The sequence below is a fragment of the Euleptes europaea genome, chromosome 13, assembly GCF_029931775.1.
Source record: "Euleptes europaea isolate rEulEur1 chromosome 13, rEulEur1.hap1, whole genome shotgun sequence".
Lineage (NCBI taxonomy): Eukaryota > Metazoa > Chordata > Lepidosauria > Squamata > Sphaerodactylidae > Euleptes > Euleptes europaea.
The window spans coordinates 12,212,546-12,240,006 of record NC_079324.1 but is presented as its reverse complement, the minus strand read 5'-3'; the positions used below and the strand labels follow the sequence as shown (position 1 = coordinate 12,240,006).

Sequence of the window (27,461 nt, the reverse complement as noted above, 5' to 3'; positions counted from 1 at the left end):
TGTACCAGATATCCCCATGTTCATTACTAGATTAGGAATGGAAGGTCTGATCCTGATCTTTACCATCAGTCCACCCCTATCTTCCACTGCTTCTTCTGCCCCCTTCCTTAGAGGGAAGAGCCTGAACCCTGATCCATGTAAACACCTTCCAGGAGCAGCAAGAGCCTGCTGTGATACCTTTGGAGCGCCAGCATGATGTAGTGGTTAAGAGTGGTGGTTAAGAGCAGTGGACTCTTATCTGGAGAACCGGGCTTGATTCCCCACTCCTCCACATGAGCAGCGGACTCTAATCTGGAGAAACAGGTTAGTTTCCCCACTCCTACACATGAAGCCAGCTGGGTGACCTTGTGCCAGTCACAGTTCTCTTTGAGTTCTCTCAGCCCCACTTACCTCACAAGGTGTCTGTTGTGGGGAGGGGAAGGGAAGGTGATTGTAAGCTACTCTGATACCTCCTTAAGCGGTAGAGAAAATTGGCATATAAAAACCAACTTTTCTTCTTCTTTCTGTGTGCTAACTGTTCTAAACAGGTTTCTGAACAAGTCTTAGCTGAAAAGCAAGGTAGAAACACAATAAATAATATTCATTACTAGTGCTTACAGTTTAAGAGTACAGCTTATGTTTTCAAGAGTGCAACTGTAAGACCAAAGGGGGAGGGGGAGGAGAGACTACATCCTCATATACAAAATGGACAGGAAATTAATACCTTTTTTCTTGCATCCTATTACTGTAGCAGTAAATATTTTCTAAGTTACTGTACAAAATCTTAGCATCCTTCCACAAGAGGGCTGAGTTAGAAATTAAAAAGAAAAATCATGAACAGTGCATTTCTCCTCCAGTCATTTTTAATTCAGTTTGGTTTTGCACAATCATAGAAAGTAGCAAACAATGATACAACTATAGAATCAAGGGGGGGATTATTTTGTTTGTTTGTCAAAGCAGCAGCATATAAAACATAGAAAAGCTAAAACCTCAGCACAAGCTTCAGAAGAACAAGGACTGAGTCAATTTTGCTAAGATGTGAAAATCACAAAATACAAGTGCACAAAAATATTGGAATGCATAAAATATAAAGCTACACATTAGGTAAAGAAAGGCATTGTAAAATATACAGATTTGCAAACATTAAAACCATGGGATTTGTTTTTCTCCTTGCAGGTACCATGAATACAGACACGGTGGCAATAACGTTTGTAGATAGAAAGCAAAATATGGCAGTTTTCAGTCGGGCTTTCCACTTTCCCCGTTTACGTTTTCACCTTCTTAGTATCTTTTTTTCCAGAGCTCTCTGCGGCAGAATCTGCTTTTCTTTTCTGTGACTAAAGGGAGAGGGAGGAGATATGAAAAGAAAAAAAAGCCCTCATTTTCATCAGTCTTAACAAGCCAAATACAACCTTATTGGAATATACCCTCATGTCCTCAGTGTAACAAGGACTCTACACCATTTATGCATGGGAGGTTTTGCCTTGAATTTGCCACTCCCTAGATGCACTTTCCCCCATCAAAACTCAACAATAAGCCCTCATGCAGAGTTTTGAGAATTAAGATGGGAAAAATATGCATCTAGAGAGCGGCAAATCCAAGGCGAAACCTCCCGTGCATAAACGTTTCTCTACAAAGAGCTGGTTTAGCCTGGTGTGTAAGAAGATGGACCATGAATCAGGAAGTCCCTAGTTCAACTCTCACTACAGCCATCATTAGGTGGCCTTATACATGCCATCCCCCCACAGTCTCATCCTCCACTTTGCAACCTGCAATATGGATACAACAACAATGACCCACCTTACAGTGCTGTTGTGTAAAGACTACCAGGATCAAAGATTGCCAGATTAGGAAGTACTATATAAATTGTAAGTACCATGAACAGTATGCCATCTGTTTAAGAACACACACAAAGGGTAAAAGACAATTCAACCTGGGATTTGAAGCCAATGACAGAAAAAGATCCATTTTTTAGGAGTCCTATCATCACAAGTTTTTCCACTTGTCTATTCTGCTGCTGCGTCAGCAAATTTAAAGCCTCAATTCCAGTTAGAAAAAAAATAGTGGGACGTGGACACCCTTGGCAGGGGGCCTCTTTCAGTGCTGAGGTGCAAAGAAAGCACTTCCTACCTAGACCAAGGCCAGATAGAACCCCTGGGAAGAAAACCAGGAGTTGGCCACCACTGATGGTCCAGAGGAGCAAGTTTGGAGAAATCATGTTGGGAGCTACTTGGCAACAGGTTCTGAGCAAGAAGAGAAGGGAGACTGTTACGTGAAAACAAAAGGGCCTGGGATTGACACCTTCACTCATAGGTATTTAAACTGCAAATGTGCGGAAATGGTCATCATACAGAAAAATGGTGTATGTGAGCCAGCCATGAAATGATTGGTCATAAAAGCAGGTACTCCAAATGTTTCCACTAACTCTCCTTCAAATTCACAACTGCTCAATGGGAAGTCTGTTGGCCAGCCCATTTCAGAAGAACGAGTCCAGCAGCCCCTTAAAAACCAATAAGATTTCTGAAGCATGAGGTTGAGAGTGAAAGCTCCCTTCATAATCTGACAAGGGGATCTTTGACTCTTGAAAGCCCATACCCTGAGAATCTCGTTGGTCTTTAAGGTATGACTGGACTTGAATCTTGCTCTTCTACTGCAGACCAACATGGCTACCCACCTAAAATTATTTCAGTGCAGAAGGGGAGGCTGCAGCCAAGTAAGCTGAAGAGGGGGCAGCAAAAGGAGAATTATAGAATCACAGAGTTGGAAGGGGGCCATACAGGCCATCTAGTCCAACTGATCCTGCTCAATGCAGGATCAGCCTAGAGCATCCCTGACAAGTGTTTGTCCATCCTCTGCTTAAAGACTGCTGGCGAGGGGGAGCTCACCACCTCCCTAGGTAGCTGATTCCACTGGCAAAAAACTCTTATTGTAAAAAACATTTTTCCTGATATCCAGCCAGTACCTTTCCGCCCACAATTTAAACCCATTATTGCGAGTCCTAGCCTCTGCTGCCAACAGGAACAGCTCCCTGCCCTCCTCTAAGTGACAGCCCTTCAAATACTTAAAGAGAGCAATCATGTCCCCCCTCAACCTCCTCCTCTCCCGACTAAACATTTCCAATGTGTTTTCCTTCTGAAACAAAACATTGATTTTTCTGACAGGCCATGGGGAGGAGCAGGGGAGGGGTGGACAAAGTCCAAAACAAAGCCCCCAACACCCACACCTCTCCATGGCCTGCAAAAGCCTGTTGCGGTATCCCACACACACACATTCACTCCTCTACTTGTTCTTCTCTTTCCAGCTGCTGCCTGAAAACAGACCGGGTGCTTGTCCCAACTGCTGGACTCCTGACAAGGGGAAAGGAGGAGGAAAAGAAAGCCACCCATGGGCTTTGCCTTACATCAACACCTAGACTTTTCAGAAATAATTTACTGTTGGAACTCCTGCATCATTTGTGCTATAGACATAAGCTAGTAATTACCGCCGGAGTTTTTGTTCCCCGTTTCTTCTTCTCAGCTTTCTCTTTTTCCTCAATTTCCATATTTTCTTTTTCAATAAGCGATATGAGTGTATTGCAGCGCCTCTGAAGTTCCTGAGCAACAAGATGAAAACAAATGACCCAATTCTGCAGGGCAGTCCAATCAAACACACACATTAAAGGCCAGATGTTCAGGAGGGAAGGCACAGATCATGGGCTGAAATTCTGAAATTGCTACCATGGAGTCCTGTTAAAATACGTTTCATGTTGACATTTCTGTTGACTACAGCTTTACAGCACCTTTCAGAGTCATAAAAATCAACGGTTATTTCATCATAAAATCCCATGGGTTGCGGACTGCACCCCTAGTTATTCCCTATGAGACTCTGTAGCAACTTACAAAGAAATATGCATAGTAAAAGAGCTGTGTGGCATAAACAACTGCAGAGCTACAAAAATGCCATTTTCTGAAAATATTCGGCCATTTTAGATACCAAACTCTTCAACAGCTTTCTAATTCATTGGCCCAAGAAACAAAGGGGGAGAGGGTTTTAATGATGCCGGATGCCCTTGGGCCTGCACCCCCGGGTTCTTGGCCCTCACAACCTTCCAATGTTCTTGTTTTCCAGCCACCTCCGCTCCATCTAGTAACTCCCAGCAAACTATGATTTACCAAAAATATGGAAATTACTAATTAGGTGACAGTGAATGAACAAAATGGGCAGAGGAGGACAGATAAAGAGAGTTTGAGGATCCTCACAGAGTATGAAACAGTGGTTTTCGCAAATCATAGTTTGCTGTTCCATCTGAACCAGCAATGGCTTGCTCTTGGAACAAGCATTCCAAACTGGCCATAAAGAATGGTTTGGAACCCTGGTCTCCTAGGGCAACCCACAGCTTGTGAATTCAGATGCAAACTTCAGAAACAACCATGCAGGAAGAAGATAGTGGTAGTGATCTGTTGGCTCCTTAAAGGCTTTTTCATGGGATATCAAACCATGGTTTGTTGTACATCTGAACTTAGCCCCTATCTATTCTCCTTTCTTTGAGATGCGCCTGTCAGACTGTCAGTGCTTCATGCTGTAGCCACGTTTCTTCCAAATCATAAGGCCTACAATATTAAACTGATTAGAGAAGAATCGTGTGACTTTAACAGATCTCCATCTCTGATTTAGGACTACATCCACCTATGGCCTGACCTGGATGGCCCAGGCTAGCCTGATCTCGTCAGATCTCAGAAGCTAAGCAGGGTCAGCCCTGGTTAGTATTTGGATGGGAGACCACCAAGGAAGACCAGGGTTGCTGTGCAGAGGAAGGCACTGGCAAACCACCTCTGTTAGTCTCTTGCCATGAAAACCCCCAAAAGGAGTCGCCATAAGTCGGCTGCGACTTGATGGCACTTTACACATACCACCTATGGCATTAACTGTTGTGAAAGAGAAGATTATAAAAACTGAAATTTCCCTTAAACTCTACGAACAAATCTTGAGACATGGAAAATCTACTCCCTATTAAAGGGGGGGACGACTATTTGTCCCATTTAACTATTTTTGAAGAGAGGCTTCACAAGGGGGGGGGCTTTTCCAGTTAAGAGCTAGTGCTGTGCCAAATTTTCATGACAACTTGATTATATTTATAAGCGCTGTTTAAAGAGTGCAAGTTCCACAAAACCATACTTGCCACTGTTTTACAAAACTTTTTTGTCCTAGCAGGCATTTTACCCCAATCTCCTGCTGCCTCTGCAACTTTTTTTGACACAGTTTTTTGGCTCCATTGCTTGAGCTGATGTGCATCTGAATGATCACTAAAAGATTTCTTTAAAGCCCATTGGTGTGTAATAATAAGCATAAACACCTGGATTTACAAAAAAAGAAAAAGAAAAATTTAATTTGTCTCCTGCAAACATTTTGTTCCTTTGAAGTGTGTCATCAAGGGGAAAAAACAGCAAAAATCGGGGGGGGGGGGACGACAAAAATGTTTATCAAAGCCAACCTCGCAATTTGGCTCAGTGCGATTTAGAGTAACCTAAAGCCATTGAAAGTGTTTTGAAAAGCTGAAATAACCTTATGAAGTGCCTTATGAAGGCACTAATTTTCCTCGTTGGGAATGTCAAGAAAAATCTTTAAAACTTTTATCATAGCAATTCTCTCCCCACAAATCCTGGCCTCTCTACATTAATAAGCTGTAAAAGTAGAGACATACAATGCCATTCTCTATGGAACTTGGCAATCCCTGCTTGCAAAAAAAACACCTCCCCAAAAACAAGTTGAGATTGCCATCTCTCTGCCAAGAACAAGAAAGGCATTCTAGCACTCTTAAACTTGCTTTTCTCCCCTATGGGAAGAAGCAGGATGGGAATGTTTCCTGAGTGAGGTTGCAAGCTCTGGGTAGGGAAATACCTGGGAATTTTAGGCGTGGAACCTGAAGAGGGTGGGGTTTGGGGAGGGGACAGACTTCAATGCCATAGAGTCCAATTGCCAAAGCGGCCATTTTCTCCAGGGGAACTGATCTGTCAGCTGGAGATCAGTTGTAATGGCGGGAGATCTCCAGCCACCACCTGGAGGCAGGCGACCAATCCCGAGCTAAGCTGCAGCCTAAGGAGTCCAGCTGACCAGTGGTGGGTATGAAGAAGCCGAGAAGATGAACAGCAACTGCCAGGCACGCCACAGATTTGCTGCTGTTCTACTGTGGCAGGCTACCCAGCAATGAAGCCCATGGGCCTAACAGCAAGGCTCACCTGGGGGGGGGGGGCAGCGATAGAAAGGTACAGTCGGGATCGCCTGAGCAGTCTGCCCCAGAGAAGCTCAAAAGGTGTGGAGGCTGTCAACACACCTGGAGCGGAGAGCAATGGCTCTCTAGGCACAGGTGTTTAAAGGCAGGACATGGCTGTGGAGAGCAGGGAACAGAGAAGATGAGTGTGGAGCTCAGCTCAAGGGCCAGGGGGGAGGCTGTGGGTACAAAAGGAGAAGGGGAAATGGGAGGAGGGTGGCTGGAGATGAAGAAGGGGGAAGAAAAAGGTGTGTCGCAATGTTAGGGCTCTTCTAAAACAGTATAACCCTTGGGTGGGAGAAGTGAACCACACCTCCAGGTGTGTGGATTGATGAATAAAACAAACTGCACAAGGAAATAGTGACTGGGGTGGTGATTTCAAAACTCCATGGACTCTAGGCATGATGTTCCCCTGCTCCCAGAGGGCGCTCCATCAAGACCTTAATGCTCCAGCAAGCCACTTTGGCTCTGCTTGCGTTGCCATGGCACTGAGAAAACATTCAATATGGAGAGTTCTTACAGCAGCAACTAATAACTCTGGAAACATTCAAGACTTTCCACATAGCAGGAACTGTCCACATAACTAGGACGATCCATGTAGTAAGATGGGGCTGGAAGAATTGGACTCCTAAAGGCAGAGGCGCTTCCTCCAGTGAAAGCAATCGCCTTCACCCTTGATGTGTTTTCCTAAAATTAGACTTCACAGTGAAAAATGCGACTATAGCTTGGATACATCATACTTTGCTCTGGTCATCGATGCTGCAGGTGCCACAGTGTCACACATGAAGCTGCCTTAAATTGAATCAGACCATTGATCCATCAGTGTCAGTACTGTCTACCCAGACTGGCAGCACCTCTCCAGGGTCTCAGGCAGAGGTCTTCTACATCATCTACTGACTGGTCCTTTTTAACTGGAGATGCCGGGGATTGAACCTGGGACCTTGTGCATGCAAAGCATAGACTCTTCCATTGAACCACAGCCTCTCCCTGTGAAGTCAGGACAGCCACTATTAGGAACTTCAGGAGAGCCACTTGCTGGTCAGAGCAGTAAGTGAATGTGAAGACTAGCTTTTCAAGCTGCTGTTTAATCCTGATAACATCTGGTAGGGGGCCTAAAATTTTGTTTACTATATTTATATACCACCTTTTCCACTTCAAATATTACCAATGCAATTAAGACAAATATGAACACCTGGTTGTGGTGGAAAGTGCTGTCAAGTCGCAGCCGACTTATGGCGACCCCAGAGTGTTTTCAAGGCAAGAGACCAACAGAGGTGGTTTCCCATTGCCTGCCTCTGCGTCGTGACCCTGGACTTCCTTGGTGGTCTCCCATCCAAATACTAACCAGGACTGACCCTGTTTATCAGCCAAGATCTGATGAGATCAGGCTAGCCTGGGCTATCCAGGTCAGGGCATGAACAATTAGAACCTCTTCAAAACAAATCAGCAGCAAGTTGAAACAGACACAGCATATTCAAACTCCTAAAAGAATAGCAGAATTTTTAAAAGTGTCTTTGTTAACTTTGGAAAGACAAAGGAGGGAGACAAGCAACCCCCTGGAGGCCACTGCCAGACAAAGCTGCGTTCCCAGCAGAAGACAACCTGGCATTCAGAAAAGACAGACCCTAGAACAGGTCTCATTTTTTTAGGGAGAAAAAAACCCTTACAAATGTGTGATGTGTCTGAAATTCATTAAGGATTACCACCAACAGTAGCAATTCTACTGGCTTTCATCCTTCATAAAAATGGCACTTGGGTGTGGCTGACCTCGCACACCCTTGAAGTCAGTAAGATCTGCAGCTCCATCTCTGACCCTGATTCTGCAAATTAGGAAGAAATGCGGTATCTAAGCTTTCTTGTACAGAGAGGCTGTTCTCAGTTATTTTTGGCACCTTCCGAATTCAAGAGCTGCATGTCAGCATCTGCTTTGCGCTGAGGCAGACCAGAAATTGGCTCCCGTATGCACAAGCCGGAGCGCTAGCTGGCAGAAGTTCCCTGCTTCAAGAAGAGTTCCTCTGCAGTGGCAACAAACTTTCGGGAATATCCACCTCCCATTGCCTCAAAGCAAAGTTATACAACTTTCTAACCTGCAGCCCGTTTTTAGTTGACAATTTCACACGCATGGAAGAACCTGAACTGTCTAGGGAAAGGGAGAACAGGCCCAATTAAAGGAAGAGTCACTTCCTCTGGTGAAACCAACATCTCTACTAAGTCTCACTCACAATCAGTTTTCCTAAAAATAGATTTTGCGCTTAAAAATACAACTAGAACTTGGGATATGTCAGAGCTATAAATGCCTTGCCGAGGCTGTACATAGAATTATGTTAGCACAAATGGTTTGCTATTATAATCAGCTGTTGATTTTTAGTACCTTTTTTGGTTATATTTATATATTAAAATATTTATACCCCACCTTTCCTATGGCTCAAAGTAGCTGATAAATTCAAATGTAAAGTGTACAGAATATAATAAAGCTGCACATAATCCCCTCCCTCCCTAAAAAAATGTGGGCAAGCTACACACCATTAAGTGCTAGCAAATGCAGTAGCCTTGAAGTGCTTCTGAAATACTCTTAGAGATGCCACCAGAATCTACGGTTGCCAACTCTGGAAAATTCTTGGAGATTGGGAGGTGAAGTCTAAGGAAGGTGGAGTCTGGGAAAGGGAGGGACCTCAGCAGGGATGTACTGCCATAGAGTACACTTTCCAAAGTCACCACTTTCTTCAGGGGAACTGATTTCTATTGTCTAGAGATCAGTTGCAATTCTGGGAGAACACCACCCTTCAGCTGGAGGTTGGCAACCCTACCCCCTCACCTCTGCAGGGTCCCATTCCTTAGGATGGGGGCACAGGGTCTCATTGATGTAGCTTACACGGAGGGTATAAAGTAACTGGTGACAACCTGTGGACTTCAATTGGGAGACAGGGACATATGGGAAGAGATGGTCCTTTATTGTACTTTTCAAGCTGTTTGTCAGCTTAGAGATTCTTTAGAAAAGCTATGATGTTGTTTACGATTTATGTTGTATGTCCTCTGTGATTAATTGTAACAATACATGATTGTCACAATACATGATTACTGATTGTAACAATTGTAACAATAAATTGGTTGAAATAATAAATGCTATCACCTAGAAAAGTAGGATACAAATGTTTTAAATAAAAAAAGTTACAATTATTTTCTAGCCAGTTATCACTGTGCTTTGATTTTATTTTTTAAAAGTTTATTAATAAAAATTGATAGTTAACAATATATACATAAACTAAAAACAAAGTCACATAATAACATAAAGTCACATAAAATTCTTGACAACCCTGCAACCGTAGCCCTTTCTCACTTAACCAAAACTATATCTTATTGTAAGATGGACATTTCCATCCTTTGAATCGTTCTTGTCCATAACAGATCTACACTATTAATATCATCATTTTTCGGTAAGCAGTTAACTTCACTAAAATATACACCTCTTTTATTTTTGAAATCCAATCCTGTATCTTAGGGGAGGTTTTTTGGTTCCACTGCCTAGCAAAGACAATTCTAGTTGCAGTTAACATATGTAGCGCTACTATCTGTTCGTCTTTCAGAATATCAGGAAGCTAGTTCAATAATAAGGTTTCTGGCTTAAATGGAATTTGTTTCCTCAACCCAACTGACATAATTTTTACAACCTGTTTCCAAAAATGTGATGCCCTTATGCAACCCAATGTTACAAATCTTTTAAAACATTAACTATGATCAAAGTATTTTGAGTTAGGGCCAGCAAATACTCTTCCATTTTTGGTGAGGCCCCAATGATTCTCTGAGCCTACAGAGTAATAAAAGGCTGGATCCAATGAGTTTTCCCACTGGTGAAAAAAGAGGAAAGGGTCCCCTTTGACAAAGAAAACGGCTGTGTTTGTGATCATGGGACCTGCAAGAACAAAAACCACATGCCTACAATAAGAAGGGGAACGAGCCTTGGTTACTTACCAGTGAAGGCTCCTTTTGCTCTGGGAGACGAAGGCCATCTTCAGCTCGGGTTCTTGTGCTTGCTTATCTGGGAGGCAGGAAACAAAACTGCGGACCTTCCTGTGCCCGGGAGGAAGTGGCCGCTCCCCTCTCCTATTACTCCAGTATTTCTAGAGCTTTGACTTAATAACTGTGTAATTTTTTTTTTAATATATATATACAGGAAGACCGGACTATAAACAACAAGGAATGAACAAGGAATAACGGATAAGGAAACACAAACGATCAAGGGCAAGATGTCAACTTGACCAACGTAATAAACCGTAAAAAAGGCTATTATTTCTGCGTTGTGTCCATTTGTTGTGAGAGGTACTGTAATGGCTTAGTGTAAATTTTGTGTAGGAGGAACTAATGCTCCTGATTGGGAGGGGAAGATGGCCTTCGTCTCCCAGAGCAGAAGGAGCCTTCACTGGTAAGTAACCAAGGCTCGTTCTCGCTCTGAGAGACAAGGCCATCTTCAGCTCGGGACGTACAAGAGCTTATGAAACTGGGTGGGTAGTATTAAACCTCCTTCACACACTGCAGTACCTTTTTCCCAAAGGTAGCATCTGCAGAGGACAGCAGGTCTAGCTTGTAGTGTCGAATAAAAGTAGAAGACGACCACGTGGCCGCCCTGCAAATTTCCTCTATTGAAACCCGTCGGGAGAAGGCAGCCGAGGTAGCCACGCTTCTGACGGAACGTGCTGTGATGTTAGTGGGCACTGGCAGGCCGGAGGCTTTATATGCCTGAGCAATACAGCTTTTGATGTTGTAGCTGATGGCAGCTCTGGACATCGCCTTACCTTTGTTTGGAGCCGTCAAATTGACGTACAGGGAGTCCGAAAGCCTAATGTGCTGAGTACGCTTTATGTAGACTTTTAATGCTCTTCTGAGATCTAGGGAATGCCAAGATTTCTCTCGTGGAGAGGACGGATCTGGGTGAAAGGTTGGAAGAACAATGTCCTGATCCCTATGAAATGTCGTGTTCACCTTGGGTGTGAAAAACGGATCTGGCCGTAGCACTACTCTGTTTTTATGAAAAATGCAGAGATGCGGAGCTACAGACAAAGCCCCCAATTCGGAAACCCGTCTGGCCGAGGTTATGGCTGTTAAGAAGAGAACTTTTAATCTGAGCCACTTCAGGTCTACTGACCTGAGGGGCTCGAACGGAGGCTTAGTAAGGGCTGAAAGAACTGTGTTTATCTTCCAGGTCGGAAATCGATGTGATACTGGAGGGGATGTTGATTTAACCCCTCGAAGGAAGGCCTTAACATGAGGGTGGTTTAAAAGAGGGTACCCAGATACCCGGGGTACCAGAGTAGCGATGGCCGCTAGTTGCCTCCACATGGTGGCGCACCTAAGGCCTAACTTATGGCCTTCTTGGAGAAAGTTTAAGATACCCGAAACCCCAGGTTTGAGGGGGTCTACAGATCTGTTTTGGCACCAAGAGTCAAAAACCTTCCAGGTGGCATTATAAATGCGGATAGTGGATGGTCGACGTGAGGCTAGGATAGTGGTAATGATATCTGGCGTGTAGCCTAAAGTCAGAAGCCTCTTCCTTTCAACGGCCAGACGGTCATCTTGAACCACTGGGGGTCCGGTTGGCAAACTGGACCCTGTAAGAGTAGGTCGTGACTTACGCGGAGACGCCAAGGCTCCCTGAAAGACATTTCGCGAAGGGCCGGATACCAAGGACACCTCAGCCAATCCGGGGCTACCAGCAGTACTGTGGCCTTTAAAAGCCGGACATGGCGAATGACTCTTGGTATTAAGGGCAGAGGGGGGAAGGCGTAAAGGAGGCCCGCCGACAATGGGGACAACAGGGCATCTGTCGCTTCTGCGGCTGGATGCTTGTAGCGGGTGACAAACCGTGGGAGTTGGTGATTTGTATTGGATGCGAACAGATCCAGTACGGGGATCCCGAACTGCTGGGTCATTAGATGGAAAACCGTCGGATTGAGCTGCCATTCCCCCTCGTCCAATTGTTGACGGCTGAGCCAATCGGCTTGCACGTTTAGAACTCCCCTTATATGTTCGGCTGTCAGGGACTGGAGATGATGTTCCACCCAATCGAGAATCCTCGAAGCCTGTTTGCGTAGGGTGGACGAACGTGACCCGCCCTGTTTGTTTAGATGGGCTTTTGTGGTCACATTGTCCATTCTTATTAGAAGGTGTTTGTTCTCTATCTGCGGGGCGAAATGTTGCAATGCCATCCAGACCGCTTTCATTTCGAGAACATTGATACTTTGACCCTTCTCCGATTGATTCCAGAGTCCCTGAGCCGGTTGGCTCTTGAAGGTGGCCCCCCATCCCGACAAACTGGCGTCGGTGAATAGCTGTTCGGGAAGGTCGTGGATGTATGGGAGACCCTTGCACAGGTTGTCTGTGATCGTCCACCATGACAGAGATAGACGTGTTGTCTTGGGAAGAATGAGGCTTCTGTCTCTTTTCCTCATAATGTCTTGTTGGAACTGCAAGAGGAACCACTGAAGCGGCCTGGTGTGGAGGCGTGCCCAGGGTACTGCAGGGATGCAGGAAATCATGTGCCCCTGCAACTTGGCCAGAGTCATCAGTTTGGAAGAGGATGACTTGATGACCCTCATGGTCAAGGCTGCTATCTTGAGCGCCTTGTCCAAGGGTAGAAAGAGAGCGTTCTGAGTGGTGTCTATCAACACCCCCAGGTGTAGCAGTGTCTGAGTAAGCTCCAGGTGACTCTTTTTCTGGTTGATCAGAAAGCCATGGTTTGTCAGAGTGTTCAGAACCAGGGCCGTATGTGCTTTGCTCAGTTCTTTTGATGGAGCACAAATAAGTATGCCGTCCAGGTACGGATGTACCTGGACTCCCTGGGCTCGCACTAGGGCTACCAAGGCCACCAGGACCTTGGTAAAGACCCTCGGGGCGGAGGAAAGCCTGAAGGGCAGGGCCCGAAATTGGTAATGAAGGTCCTGGAAGGAGAACCTCAAGAACTTGCGATGTGTGGGATGCACAAGGATGTGCAGATAGGCCTCTGTGAGATCTATCGAGGTAAGGTAAGCTTGGGGACGTAGAGCCTCTTTGATGGATTTTAGGGTCTCCATCCTGAACCGCCTCTTGATGACATATCTGTTGAGGAACTTGAGGTCCAGGATGGCCCTCCAGTCCCCATTCCTCTTGGGGACTGTGAAGAAGAGCGAGTAGATTCTGCAAGAGCGTTCTAATGGCTCTACGGTTTCTATGGCTCGAATGTTTAAGAGGTGATTTACCGCCTGCGCAGTGCGTAGGCGTTTTGTTTTGGACATGGGTCGATGGAAGGTTATCATGCGGTCTGGGGGATGGCGTGCAAACTCTATTTGATACCCCTGGAAGATGACTTGTGTCACCCAAGCGTCCGACTGGACGTCTGACCAAAGGGTAGCAAAATCTGTGAGACGTCCTCCCACTGGAAGAGAGTTGGTGTCACTGTTTGGTTCCCTGGCGGGAGTTAAAATTTTGTCTGTCAGAGTTGGGCTGTGAAGATCTGGGCTGCAAGAAAACGCCCCCCCCCTTCGAAAGGAAACCCCTGGGCTGCGACCACTGGCCCCTTCTCTGGTCATTGCGAAAACGCTGGAGCGTATGAGATGATCTAAATGACCCAGAGGAGCCCCTGTTATCCCTGCGGAAACTCTTGGGCAGGGCCTTCTTTTTATCCCTCGTTTCTATGAGGATGGAATCAAGCTGGTCACCAAATAGTTTGTCTCCCTGGTAGGGAAAGCCCATTAATTCTGCTTTGGAGTGGGTATCCGCCTGCCAAGGGCGGAGCCAGAGAGCTCTCCTAGCGGCAGCCTGTGTGGCTATAGCCCTAGCCGAAAATGACAGGGTGTCCAAGGTAGAGTCAGCAAGGAAGGTGACCGCCTTGAGGACACGGGACACCCCTTCCAGCGCCTTTCTGTTGTCCTCAGGAATCAGCTGGTTAAGTTTCCTTGTCCAGACTATGGCAGCTCTTGAGATAAGGGCAGAAGTAATTGATGCACTAACTGCCAGCGTAGAGGCCTCGTGGGCTCTTTTAATTGCCAGTTCCGCTTTTCTGTCTAGAGGATCTTTGATGGACCCCATGCTATCTCTGGCTACTACATCGTTGGAGTGAAGTGCCACAACAGAAGCCTCCACTAGGGGGATCTGGAGCATTTGTGCAGATGGTTTTGATAAAGTGTAAAAAAAATTTGAGACCGCAGCAACCTGCTTTGAGGCCAGGGGCTTATCCCACTCAGCTTTTATAAGCGTAGAGAAGTAATCTGGAACTGGTATAGTCTTAGAAGGAACATTGTGTCTGTGAAAAAACTCCTTCGCCCCTCTAAGTTTGTCTGGATCCTGAGGTTCTGAGACCTCAGCCAGATCAAGAGCTGCTAAGGATTTAGAGAGAAGAGAAGGAAATTCATCTTGGGGGAAAAGCCTAAGCTGTTTCTCTCCCAGGGGGGGAGTCTCTTCCCCTGAAGAAAACTCTCCCTCCTCAACTTCATCTTCAGAAGAATCTGGAGACATAGACACGTTAGTTTTGGGGGGCGGAGGAGCTTTTCTGGCCGCTTTGGTTGGACAGGGAGTCCCCTCCCCCCCTTTTGGAAGGTCAGGCTGGAAGTTGGCAGAGGCACCTTCCTCTCGAGTAAGCCCGTCCCCTTGTAGTGAAGGCGCTGGGGAGACTTGCAGAGCCTGCAGCCCTTCCACAAAAACGCTGCGTACCAACTGTACAAGCTCTGCTTTAAGAGCCAACAGCCCCCCTTCTCCCCCTCCTACCGCACGGTTTTGTACGTTACCAAGCGCCGTCGCCGCCGCCTCTCCGGCTGTCGATGCTTCTCCCGCGCGAACCGCTACACGCTGAGCCGGTGCTTGCTGCGCTGGGAGAGCGGCCGCCATGAGCTCACTCCCGTGGGCTGTAGTGGTAGCCGGCGGCACCCCGCGCCCGACGGACGCGTCGTGGGGCTGCTCTGCGCCTGCCGAAACCGCGGCGTCCTGGGCAGCCTCTGGGTGGAGTATGGGGGGGGGCAAATCGGCCGAAGCCGATGTAGTAGCCCGAGGCGCTGTAATAGTAAGGCTAGGAGCCGCGCCATCTTTCTTCCTGTGCGTCAGGCTAGCAGCCTCGCTCTGATTCCTCTTCTTTGTCCTCAGCGCTGAGGTAGAACCTGCGCCTGCGGTGCCCTTATGCTTGCGCTTCTTCGTCCCTGAGGGGGAATCTGAAGCGTAACTGCAGGACGGCTCGTCCAGACTGCCATGAGCTGCGGTAAGTAAGCCCGGCACTAGATCTTGGGACGAAATAAAGTCATCTCCTCGGGCCTCCGCCATTTTGATTTTTGGCAGGAAAATTTAAGGCGTAGCCGAAGCCTGCGGCAAATTCCGCACAAGGCAGAAAAATTAAGTGGGGACAATTAAGGACACCGACACACACAAAGACTAAACAAAAATCACACTAATCGAATCTGGTCTTTGGATCTAAATCTTATCTTTCAGACGAGCGACAAAGGAACTCTGCTCTCCCGTCAAAGGCAGGAAACAAAACTGGAGTAATAGGAGAGGGGAGGGGCCACTTCCTCCCGGGCAAAGGAAGGTCCGCAGTTTTGTTTCCGGCCTCCCAGATAAGCAAGCACAAGAACCCCAGCTGAAGATGGCCTTGTCTCTCAGAGCGAGAACTGGCTGAGATGAAGCGAAAAAACTGGCTGGATCAACCCATTAAGTGGACTGTTTCTTAATAAAACTCATGAAAACAACAATTGAAAGAGGAATGCTATGTAGACAGGGAAAAATGGCTGCGGAGTGGGGGGCGACCTGGAGTGGAGAAGCAGCAGGCAGGGAAAGGGGTAAGCACACAGCTGTCTCCGTTCTCAATCCTGCTGCCAGTGTATAGTTGAGGCTTTTGCAACCAAGCTCTTTGGGGAAGACTTCGACAAGCCATTGTCTCCCAGCCCAGCTTTCTTCATAGGGCTACTATAAAATTTGGTCATTGACTAACAAGAGATCAGAAGTAAAATTAAGAACAAGCATGACAAAAAAAATGTGGGACTCGCTGCTATGTCTGGGCCACAACATATGCTCCCTTGGTTTTTTTTTTCTCCCCCTCCCATGTAGAAAGAACATCTGCAGGCAGATCAGCTACAGACCTGTCATTTCTCTCATGGATGTGAGCTAACAGGGGGCGACTTTGGAAAAAACTTGGTTAAGGTCACGAACCAGGAAAAACTTTGGTCTGACTTAAAGCCAACACCGACGGGACAAAAAACACTGACCTGTGAAACTTCGCACTCAGCCCCGGCATTTCATTTAAACTGGGCTGCCACCTGCGCAAAGCGGCTACACATCCTTAGTTAGCGCACCACAGATTGGTACTGGTCTCTGCTAGCTGAACGCACCCAGCTGCTTTGCATGGATGGGCAGCCCAGTTTCAACAAGACACCATATGCATACTCCCACAGGTGAATTCCTTAGCCTGGTCTCTGTTGTGGAATAGGTGTGTGTGTGTGTGTGTGTGTGTGTGTGTGTGTGTGTAAAGTGCCGTCAAGTCGCAGCCGACTTATGGCAACCCCTTTTTTTTGGGGGGGGGTTCATGGCAAGAGACTAAGAGAGGTGGTTTGCCAGTGCCTTCCTCTGCATAGCAACCCTGGACTTCCTTGGTGGTCTCCCATCCAAATACTAACCAGGGCCGATCCTGCTTAGCTTCTGAGATCTGACGAGATCAGGCTAGCCTGGGCCATCCAGGTCAGGGCTGTGGAATAGCTACAATGATTTTTTTTCCCTTTCGGCATCTAGTTCTTTAATAAACCTGCAAACACACACACACAAGCTGACAATGGCTTTCTGTGATTTGGACTTTAGGTTGTTTGTTCCCTAAACAGAGATACGTGAGCACTATCAGAATAGTGCAGATGGGCTGTATTTCCATTCAGTTAATAACCCATATCGGACTTCCTTCCTGACTCAAGAATGGCAAGATTGAAAGGAGGATGAGATTTGGCATTAAGTTACAAGCTGAATGCACAACTAAATCATGCATTAGATTTCAGGATGGGGTGGGGGGAAATACCTTGACAGCATTCAGAATTTGCTTAAAAGAGATGTGCATACCATCTCTTCATTCATATGCTAGACTGAAAAGGATAAACACAGACCTCTCAGTTCCTTAAAAATATCAAGGAGGTCCTTTCTTGCCCTACTGGAACATCTGCAGCGTTTGTGATCACAGAAACTTTGCAGCCACTCGAGAGTTCATGATTTACTGAAGGTTACTGATGTCACTGGTAGCATCACTGCAGTATGAGTAACAGAATCATCAATAATCTCTGCTTGTTCTTCTAGAGAACTGAATGCCCGGCCTCAGGAAAGGGATTTATGAGGAGCACAGAATGTGACACCAACTCCCACATGCTCCGAGGTGCAAGGTTTCAGAACAGGTGATTTCCTATTTGTGCCAACTGCAGTCTAAGTTTCTGATTCAATAATTACTTGAAATATGCTGCAAGACAGCAAGTCAACCAGTGCTTTAGGTCTTTGCATCAACAAAGCTGATGAAGGACAAACGTTCTCTGTCCAACAGCTTCTGCTTGCTTCTAGCTTCTGCTTGCACAGTTTGGCAGGTTAGGACCTTTAAACCCAAAAACAGCCCGAGGCCCAGGATGCTTGAAAAACCATCTCCTCTGAAATGAACTTTCCCATTCACTTCTTCAGAGATCCTTCCTGGGTATTCCCATCAATGGAAACAAGGAGGGTGGTGACCAGGAATAGAGCCTTTTCCATGATGGCACCATATCTCTGGAACAGCCTTCCCTCAGAGGTCTGGTATATTCATTGGTTGCATTCTAGCACAAGGCAAAGACCTTTTCTGTTTCATTCTGCTGTTGAGATTTTCGGGTTTTGGTTCTTGTTTTTGATGGAAAAGTTGGATTTATGTACTGCATTTTTTTTTTACTCTGCTACTACTGGTTTTACCTGTTTTTGGTTTGGATATGAACCTCACTGAACAACTAAAACTGGAAAATGAAAATAAAAACCTTTAAGTAATAGAAAAAGAACAGGCAGCTATTGCTGCAGCTTGTTTTTCCATCTTTGTCCCATTTATCTGTGCCATGTTGACATCTATGACGCACCCCTCTTTTTACCCTCTTTAATATCCCACTCTCTCAGCCTGACTGAATATGCTGAGGGAAAGCGTTAGCCTGGGTGTATTGTGAGATTATTTTTCTTTTCCTCTAGTCCCACACCTGTATTTACCTCAGAGAGAAATTTGACACAAGAAGCTTCTTATCTTTAACAAACAGAACAGGGAAGTTTATTGAACAGAACTCACAAGATGGATTTTAAGGAAAAGGCAGAATTGGAGGGAAAACTCAAAATCACATATATGTACACAATATTCTTTCAGAGTTAGCTTAGTTCAGATGTTACTCAGATGGTCTTTAGCTTAGATGTTTCTCAAGTTAAGTTCCTTCAGTTCTTAGTTTTCAAGCTTAGTTCTGTCCCTCAGAACTCTCAGTTTCACAGACTCTGTTCCCAGCCTAGCTAACAGGAGTGAAGGGTCTTTGAAACCCCTTTCTCCACAAAGAACTCCCAGAAGTATGGGGAAATATCCAAAATCCCTCTTCCAGTTCTCACTGATTACCCCACCACCAGTGGCAGTAATCCTCCACACCACCCGGCAACCGGAATAGCTCTGCCCCAGAGACTAATTCCCCTTTGTGACCTGAGAATGGGCCCTATTTCACCCGATTCTCACTCCTGTCACTTCAACAGGTTGTGTGATCTACTATCTTAGGCTTTACAGAACCCCTTAGGTTCACAGAGTACAGTCACGCTTCTTCTCAGTCTCACTACCAAGCTCAGAATCTATCTCAGCCTCCTCTCAGGCTGGCTACCAAGCTTCAAATCCATTTCTCTCCCTCAGAGTTCAGAGTGTCAGCTCTTTGGCTCTGCCCACTCTTGGTTTCTGTGAGTTTGCTGCAGATGAACCCCTTGTCCGTCACAACATCCAAAGCCCACTGAACCCTATGGGCTTTTTGCTCCCTCCATACAATCCCTACAAACATGCTATAAGGATGCTTGGCATTTTATTTTATGCCCCACGTGATTTAAAATCTACATGAAACCACCAGGTGAGATAGTCCAGGGGTTTGGAGTGTGGTGCCGCCAATCCGTAGAGACCAGCATGCTCTTTATCTCCTTTTCATCTACAACAGGTGAGCAGTAGTTCTAAGCTGGCATCTGGACTGTATAATGGGCTAGGTGGGGGCAAATTAAAAAACTGAATCCAGGTAAGGAAGAAATGCTATTAGCTGAGAAGACTGCCAGGCAGGACTGAGGAATCAGCCTGTTCTAGATGTGGCTGCCCACACACAGCAGCAGGTTTGTAGCCTGTTCCTCTCTGAGGATTTTCATATTTTAAATATTTTCCATTGGGAAATGTCATTTATTTGCATCATAAACAAGTTTCTGGCTTGCAGGGTACAAAGTTCTCAAATGAGTCATTTCAAAACCATCATTTTGATTTCTTTTGTATCCTGAGCTTGAAACATCATACCATAAGAACATAATAAAAGCCCTGCTGGATCAGACCAAGGCCCATCAAGTCCAGCAGTCTGATCACACAGTGGCCAACCAGGTGCCTCTAGGAAGCCCACAAACAAAACGACTGCAGCAGCACTGTTCTGCCTGTGTTCCAAAGCACCTAATATTATAGGCATGCTCCTCTGATATTGGAGAGTATAGGTATGCATAATGACTAGTATTCATTTTGACTAGCAGCCATGAATAGCCCTCTCCTCCATGAACATGTCCACTCCAAGTTGGCAGCCATCCCCATATCCTGGCACAGGGAGTTCCACAAATTTAACTATGCGTTGTGTGAAGAAATACTTCCTTTTATCTATTTTGAATCTCTCACCCTCCAGCTTCAGCAGATGACCCTGAGTTCTGGTACCTTTTAACAACTCCTCCAAGTTCCTTCCCATTCAAATCTAGCCTTTGAAACAACTATGGGAACAATTTTGCGTGACGTGCCCCCACCCCATCTGATCACATGCTTCAGTATGGGAAATATTTTGTACTTAGATAGGGTAACATATGGAGTAAGAGAAGAAGGCACAAAGGATCTGAGGAAAAGATGCTGGAAAACACCTTTCTCTGACTGAGACCTTAGAGAATTGCTGCCAGTTAAAGTAATAGCCCAGTGGTCCAGCTCAAAGTAAGGATGATGCATATGTTCATGGGTCTAATTCTATCTTCCACGTCAGTTAGATGCATAAGTGTTATTTTACAGAGTTTAAAAAGCGATGCTGTTCCCTGCTGTCATGGAATAAACCACAAAAAATGAGTACCGCAACTGAGAAGGCAGGGCACCCAGAATCCTTACACGCACCACTGTCCAATGAACCTGAAGAGAGACCATTCTGAGGACGAGGCAAAACAGCGCGCCTCAAGGAGAACCGGTTTCTGATTCTGTGGTGCTTCTCATTCCCGTTTTCATCACAGTCACAAAGAAAAAGAGCTGCAGTTACCACAACATAACACCTAAGAAGAGTCGGCACAGTACGAAAACTGGTGCAGAAAAATCTGAATCTCATAGAAACCTTCAGGCTGCTTATAAGCTCTTATTGGGTAAGCCATATGCAAAAGAACTATATTTGTTTTCTAATTTTCAAATCAATGCATGGGGAAAATCAGATTGTTTACACAGAGCCAGAGAGACATCTAGTGGCCATCAGGAAGCCAGGAGATTTTTCTAAATCGAACCCAGAAAAAACAAGTTTGCTTAGAGTCCTTCTCTCCGGGTTTTTACAAAAACTTTGGATATAAAATGCCTTCTCCTTTGTGAAGTAATGATTACAGATTATAAATCTTCTTACTAGGAATTTTCCCCTCCATATTTTCTTGCAAGATCCTCTCTATGAAATGAGGTCTGAGATAGGTAAGTAACCCTCTATTCAGTTACAAAAATTGAATATTACTACAAAAGCTAAAGACTTTCAGGTATGCTTTGCTGACAGAAAAAATGTGCAAAGCACCAGAGGTTAACTTCTGGTGCTTTGCACATTTTTTCCTGTCTTTTATCAGAGGTTTCTCTCCTTCCTTTTTTCTATGCTTTGTTGACAGACTACATTCTGGGGCCGGAACAAGTTTGTTGTTACAAGCTTTGGATGCCCCAGACTTGTGCACCTTCTGCACTGATGTTTTAAAAGGACTTCCTATTCTGTTGTAAACATTTTTTAAAAATCTAAATGCCCAAAGATTTTCTTCCTATTTTATGTTTTGTAAAATGTTCTGAGAATAAAATCACTCTACGTATCAGCTGATTTGGAAAGACAGGTATCAATACCAACTTTGTTCATTTCATTTTACTGCGTAAACAAGCAACAATATCTGATGGCCAAATTCAGTGAGAGTACTGACTCTCTTGATGATTCTTAAATGGGTTTGGGGTGACATCTGGACCTTGCTGGACTCTGTTTTTTCCAAATGAGACACCCTCTATTGCTTGTTTCTTTTTTCTTCTCAGAATGCAAGTAATCTATCACCTACAGCTTTCTGTCAGCCTGCCAGTACCCAACATCATAGGCTATCATGGCAGGGTCTTAAGATCTGGACCTGGGAGATTTTAATTTTTTCCTCCTTCATTTTTAAATTTTGTACCATCTGCCTGATGAAGGGTTCTATAGAACTCAAATGTTTGCACAATGTTTTGTGTCATTTTGAGTTGGCCTGAAGAAAAGGTATTACATGATTTTCTTTTTCTGGAGTTTGCATGAAACAATACGGCTGTTTGGAACTTTTAGAGTCAGACTTGACTTCTTTAGCTTCATTGCCAATGAGGCCCAGGAACTCCCGGATGACAGCAACTTCTTTAGCTGAGGCAGCACTAAAACAAGAAGTCCTCCCTAGCATGTGGGCTTGCTGCTAGATATGGAGCCTGGCGGCTCAAGAACCTGTACTGAGCCTCCTAGTAGTGGAACTGGGGAGTAAAGATGCCAGACACGTGCAAACTCCTCCCATCAAGAAGTGTTCTTAGGCTACAGAAATGCCATTAGCATGCTCACTCTCACAACTATTTCTTCTACACATTTTAATGTTGTGAAAGAGTGACATTACACAAATCTGTTTTATTTGTTTTAATACTATTAACAATGCCTTTTGAGGGGAAAATACACAAGGAAAAACATATGCCTGATTTATAACACATTAAAACTATAATACAGATATAAATCAGTACAAAAAGTATAACCTAACAGAAAATAAGACCTAAACCTTGAAAAAATAAGCACACAAAACCTAACCCTGCTTAAACAGGAACCATTACCTACCATTGCTGTTCTCGATTTGATAAACCAGTCAAATCTGAATTGAGGGGCGTTGCGCACACACTGCCTTAGTTCTTCATACACATTCTCTTTATCAAAGCCCATTTTATGTAACATGCATATCAGGAATCTGTCTTCTTCTTCTGTGTAGTTTTTGCCTTTGTTTGTTCCATACTGAATACGCAACTGATGGAAAGGGGCTTTATATCTTGCAATCTGAAATTAAATAATAACAATAATAATTAATTAGATTATAAGAAGAGTTGATTTTTATACCCCAATTTTCTCTACCTTTAAGGAGTCTCAAACTGGCTTACAATTGCCTTCTTTTCCTCTCCCTACTACAGACACCTTGTGAGACAGGTGGGGCTGAGAGAGTTCTGAGAGAACTGCGACTAGCCCAAGGTCACCCAGCAGGCTTCATGTGGAGGAGTGGGAAAACCAACTTGGTTCACCAGATTAGAGTCCACCACTCATGGGGAGGAGTAGGGAATCAAGCCCGGTTCTCCAGATTAGACTCTGCCATTTTTAACCACTACACCATACTGGCTCTAGAAATGTATGGTGCATGTGATTCACCAACCATAAGATTACATTAACCTGAGCAGATGCTAAATCATCTCCTGAACAAGCCATTATTTAAGTCAATATTCAGATCTTTCGATTGGTGTAACAGTAACAATGGGTTGGATCCAATGACACCCTTCTGCAAAGTGAGGCATCGTCCTGTAACAGCTGGAGTCAGAGAAAGACTCCTTGGGTTGGATCCAACCAGGGTTTTAACAGTCTTGCCCAATTACCCCTCCTTACTCCCTCCCCTGTCCAGCATGTCTTGTCCACGCCAGTCCCATGATCCCCAGCAAAACCTTTTTTGGTACTCAAAGGGGAACCCTCTTCCCCTTTTCACCCGCTGAAAAGCTGGCTGGATCCAACCCTGCAGTGTCTGCACTGGACATTTCAATCCATTTGTCTTTATGACGCTAAACCATTTGTCATGAAAAGGAATACTTTGCCCACCACTGAATTAGCATGAGCTTTGTAGTACAAAATTAGAATATGGACCAAGAGTGTTTTATCAGTGCAGAACATGTTAGGGACAAAATTAATCAGAAGAAATACTAATTTGTGGAAGAATTACTTTGACATCCAGAGCTTTCTTGATGCTAATCCTTCTCTGTATTCTGGCTTCCCCTCGTTCAATCTGCGCCATGATCCTCTCAATGTCCTGAAGTTCATTACAACGTTCCCAAAAAACAGCTGAAAATGTCCAGCATAAAAATAAAATGTTTAATGTTAGTAATTTTTGAAAAAGACTAACTACCACAAATATATAATCTAAAAGGTTTACTTTTTGTCAAGTTGTGTGTGTGTAAAGTGCCATCAAGTCACTGCCGACTTATGGCGCTTTACTTTTTGTCAAGTTACTTGATCACAATATACATGTTATATACTATCTTCACACTTACAGGAAATTAAATCATCTCTTAAAATGTACTGAGGTCATTTTTGGTAGCAAGTTCCTACAAATCTCCGAAACCCCTTAAGGAACTTGAAACAGAAAACAAAATACATCACTGATGCACTTTTATGGAAATATATGAAATAACCTGAATTTTCTGCAGGGGGAGGATTCTGGATATTTTCCTCTGAATGCTCCAGCTTAAAATAGCCAGTTGCTCAAACTTAGGACCAAACTTCATGGGATATGAAATAGCAGGAAGGTGCTTAACTCTTTCCCTGCAAAATGTTTTCTGATAAAAATCACAACATGCACAGATCTGTTTTTTCCACACATGAATGAAATGGGTACACAAACGTATCCCATTATGAGAACTGTAGACAAGGCAGTCAATGTAGGGCATTAAACACCGGAGAGAAAGAGTAAAGCAGCCCTTTACCTCTGGCTTCACTCTTCCCACTCTCCATTGCAGACAACCTCATGTAACTGCTTTTCATTAAAAAATGTTTTAAACCCAAACCACTGAGTGATTATTACATCTCTCTCCCATGTAAGGTCTAATTTCTTCACATACATACATGCATGCTAAGCCCAGTCAGAGCACAGCTGCACTGGTTTGCCTCTTCCTTCACTTCTTGTCAATGCTCCAGTAATGAGAAAGTAGAAAGCACAGAAAGTACAGCAGCACTATATACAGAGAGGGGTAGATCTGTGGGCCAGGCTGGAGCCCCCTCCAATAAATGGCGGATACTCAGGGTCCTGCAAATTAACATAAGAGCCCTACTGGATTAGCCAGACGGTCCATCTCGCCCAGCATCCTGTTTCACATGAGTGGTCCAACCCACTGTCCAAGGGAAGCCCACAAGCAGGGAAGGAAAGTAACGGCTTTTCCCCACTGCTGCCTCCCAGCAACTGGCATTCAGTGGCACACTATTCACTGTGTGTTCTCTTTGCCGGAAGTGGCCCCACCCTGACATATGGGCCATTCCCTTCCCGCACATGGCATACGCTTGCTGGAATCTGTCCGTGCGGCATGGGCAGGACTGCAAAAAGAGAACTGTGCTTGTTGGCATCAGAAATGCATCTGGGGTTCTATTTAAGAAATCATTCCCCACCAGGCAACAAAATCAGTACCAGCTCCAAAGCACTGTCAGGCGAAGGGAAGAATAAAAGCCAGCCTTGCCCTCCGTGGTGTCAAATGAAGCATGTCACGATCTGAAAATCAGTTAGTGCAGAATGGTAATAGCTAAAGGGTTACAGAGTAGCTTTCTCAGCATAATCCCTCCGCAGCCCTTAAACCTCTCCATGCAGGACATTATGGCCTTCCTACACTGCAAATACTTCAAAATTCCCTTCTTTTACACGGTATGGAGATAACTTAACCAAAAGCTGTCTTACTGGAGCCGTTCTGATTCGTTCAAGCTACGTCAGACAGACCTGAATACTCAATGACTTCCTCGGGTGACTTTCCTTCCACCTCACGGGCAATGTTATCGATGTCATCACGTCCATACTTTTCATTAGCTTTAATAAACTGGTTGAAGTCTCTTTTGTTCCAGTTTGTAAAGCCCTGTAAAAGTGAGAGGCTGCCATTAGGTGCAGAAGGAAACGTTCTGCTGGATCTTGCATCCTAGAAGGATACTGTTGGCTTTGCTCATTAATGCTTCGGTACAGTGTCACGTAATAATTACAGGGGTTAATGATCTGGCAGGATTTCCATAAACATCTATTATCCAGGGTTTATTACCCGGTCATAAAAACTCAAGTGAGTTATTTTTGCGGACAGCTCCTCGTGCATCAGAGAGAGGTACTTTTTATTCGAGCTTGTAAACGGTGTTTCTCCGAACAATCAAAAGTTCAAACCAGATCTTAATGGACTTTCACTTATACCACACTTGAACAAACACAAGCAAGAAATAAAGCGGCAAGAGTTTGAGGGCTCTTGTCCAGATGGCCCTGGCAGTCTCCTGAGCATTCTGGAACAAAATGCAATAACATTCCAGTCTGAATACTTACAAAGCAAATGGTGAATGAAATGAACACCTGGTCAGGAAGAAGACTGAGCCAAACACCTTTCCTCCTATTGATTCTGATGCAGAAAACTTCCAAAGGCTGGTACAAAAATTGCAAACTAAAACATGCAATGTATATGAAAGATTTTTATTTTATTTTTTGCTGTCAAGTCACAGCTGACTTATGGTGACTCTGTAGAGTTTTCAAGGCAAGAGATGAACAGAGGTGGTTTCCCATTGCCTGCCTCTGGGTAGCAACCCTGGACTTCCTTGGTGGTCTCCCATCCAAATACTAACCAGGACTGACTCTGCTTATCTTCAAAGATCTGATGAGAACAAGCTGACCTGGGCTATCCAAATCAGGACAATAAAATATGGATCCCCAAAAATTCTTTGCAGCACATATTAAATAATGTTGCTATTTTTCACTGTTTGAAAGTAGAAAAATGCCAATTTTAGTAACTGCAGCTCTTTTCAGGGCTGGCTCCACTTTTAGGTAGCACCTTGACCTAGAAGGACCCATCAGGACAGCAGGTTCATGAATTAAAGAATGCTCCACATCCCCTGTGCCAGCCGAAGTAGTCTGGGTAGAACTCTTACTTCACACAGGAAGCGGCAAAGACAGAGAAAACATTTGTCCTCTGTGACCTGACAGGGCTTCATGTCAAATGAGAACCATTGGCAGCCCTGGTTCATGATAGATGGGCTCATATGAACACATGTAAGGATGATGCCAGTCCACTAATCTGATAGGGGCAACAGATCAATCCCCCCACTGTGTGAAGTCCAAAAGTGGGGGAGGCACTGACATGGGCACTGGAATCCTGCAGGAAGGACTGGTCCTGTAAGGACTTATCTGACTCTCATCCTGATGTCAAAAAGGGGAATCAGGCAGGGGCGGCAGTACGGACCCGACCTGCCAGGTTCCAGCTTGTAGCCAGGCCAGAGCAGCTGTTTAAAACCTCACCTGAGGCCCAAGAGGGTGGGCGTACCAAGAAAGGGCAAAGGGGGGCAATGTTGAGTTGAGAGGGTTTTCCAGGGGTTATACAATACAATCATATCACAGCTGTTGGACAAAAGCTCCATCTGCTCAGGAAATCTCTCTGTTTAGGTACCCTGCATTCCCAATTGGAGAGGGAGAGGCCCCACAGTTTAAAAACCAAAGTAATTACATTATTTTAGAGAGAACACAACTTCATTTTTTTGTCTTGGTCACATGCAGAAAATTTTGAAACAGATGTTTAGTTCTGTGTTTATATCAGTTTGCAAAAGCGCCTCATGAGAAACTGAAGAAAGATGTACAGTTCCCACACGTCAAACAATCGCAAATGGTACATCTTTTACGCCATATGATATTTAGCTAGATAATCAATGCTTGTCTTAATAGACATTTGTGTAAAGAACCAACTACTGCAGTTTTTCTGATATGATGTAGCCAGCAAATAGTGCTGCACAATTTGATGATAATTTAATGATAAGGAATATCTCATTAA

The 27,461-nt window shown here is 44.8% G+C and overlaps 1 protein-coding gene across 1 annotated transcript in view; it reads right to left on the bottom strand.

Annotated features, from left to right (window-relative positions):
* Positions 1-838: 838 nt before the first annotated feature.
* Positions 839-27,461, bottom strand: part of SMARCA1 (SWI/SNF related, matrix associated, actin dependent regulator of chromatin, subfamily a, member 1) — a 70,162-nt gene continuing 43,539 nt past the window's right edge. The window contains exons 20-24 of the mRNA XM_056859224.1: positions 25,394-25,526; positions 23,636-23,754; positions 22,501-22,713; positions 3,461-3,571; positions 839-1,316 (exon numbers count right to left, since the gene is read on the bottom strand). Coding sequence (XP_056715202.1) covers positions 1,245-1,316; positions 3,461-3,571; positions 22,501-22,713; positions 23,636-23,754; positions 25,394-25,526 — 648 coding nt within the window. The 3' untranslated portion in view covers positions 839-1,244. The remainder of the gene's footprint in view (positions 1,317-3,460; positions 3,572-22,500; positions 22,714-23,635; positions 23,755-25,393; positions 25,527-27,461) is intronic.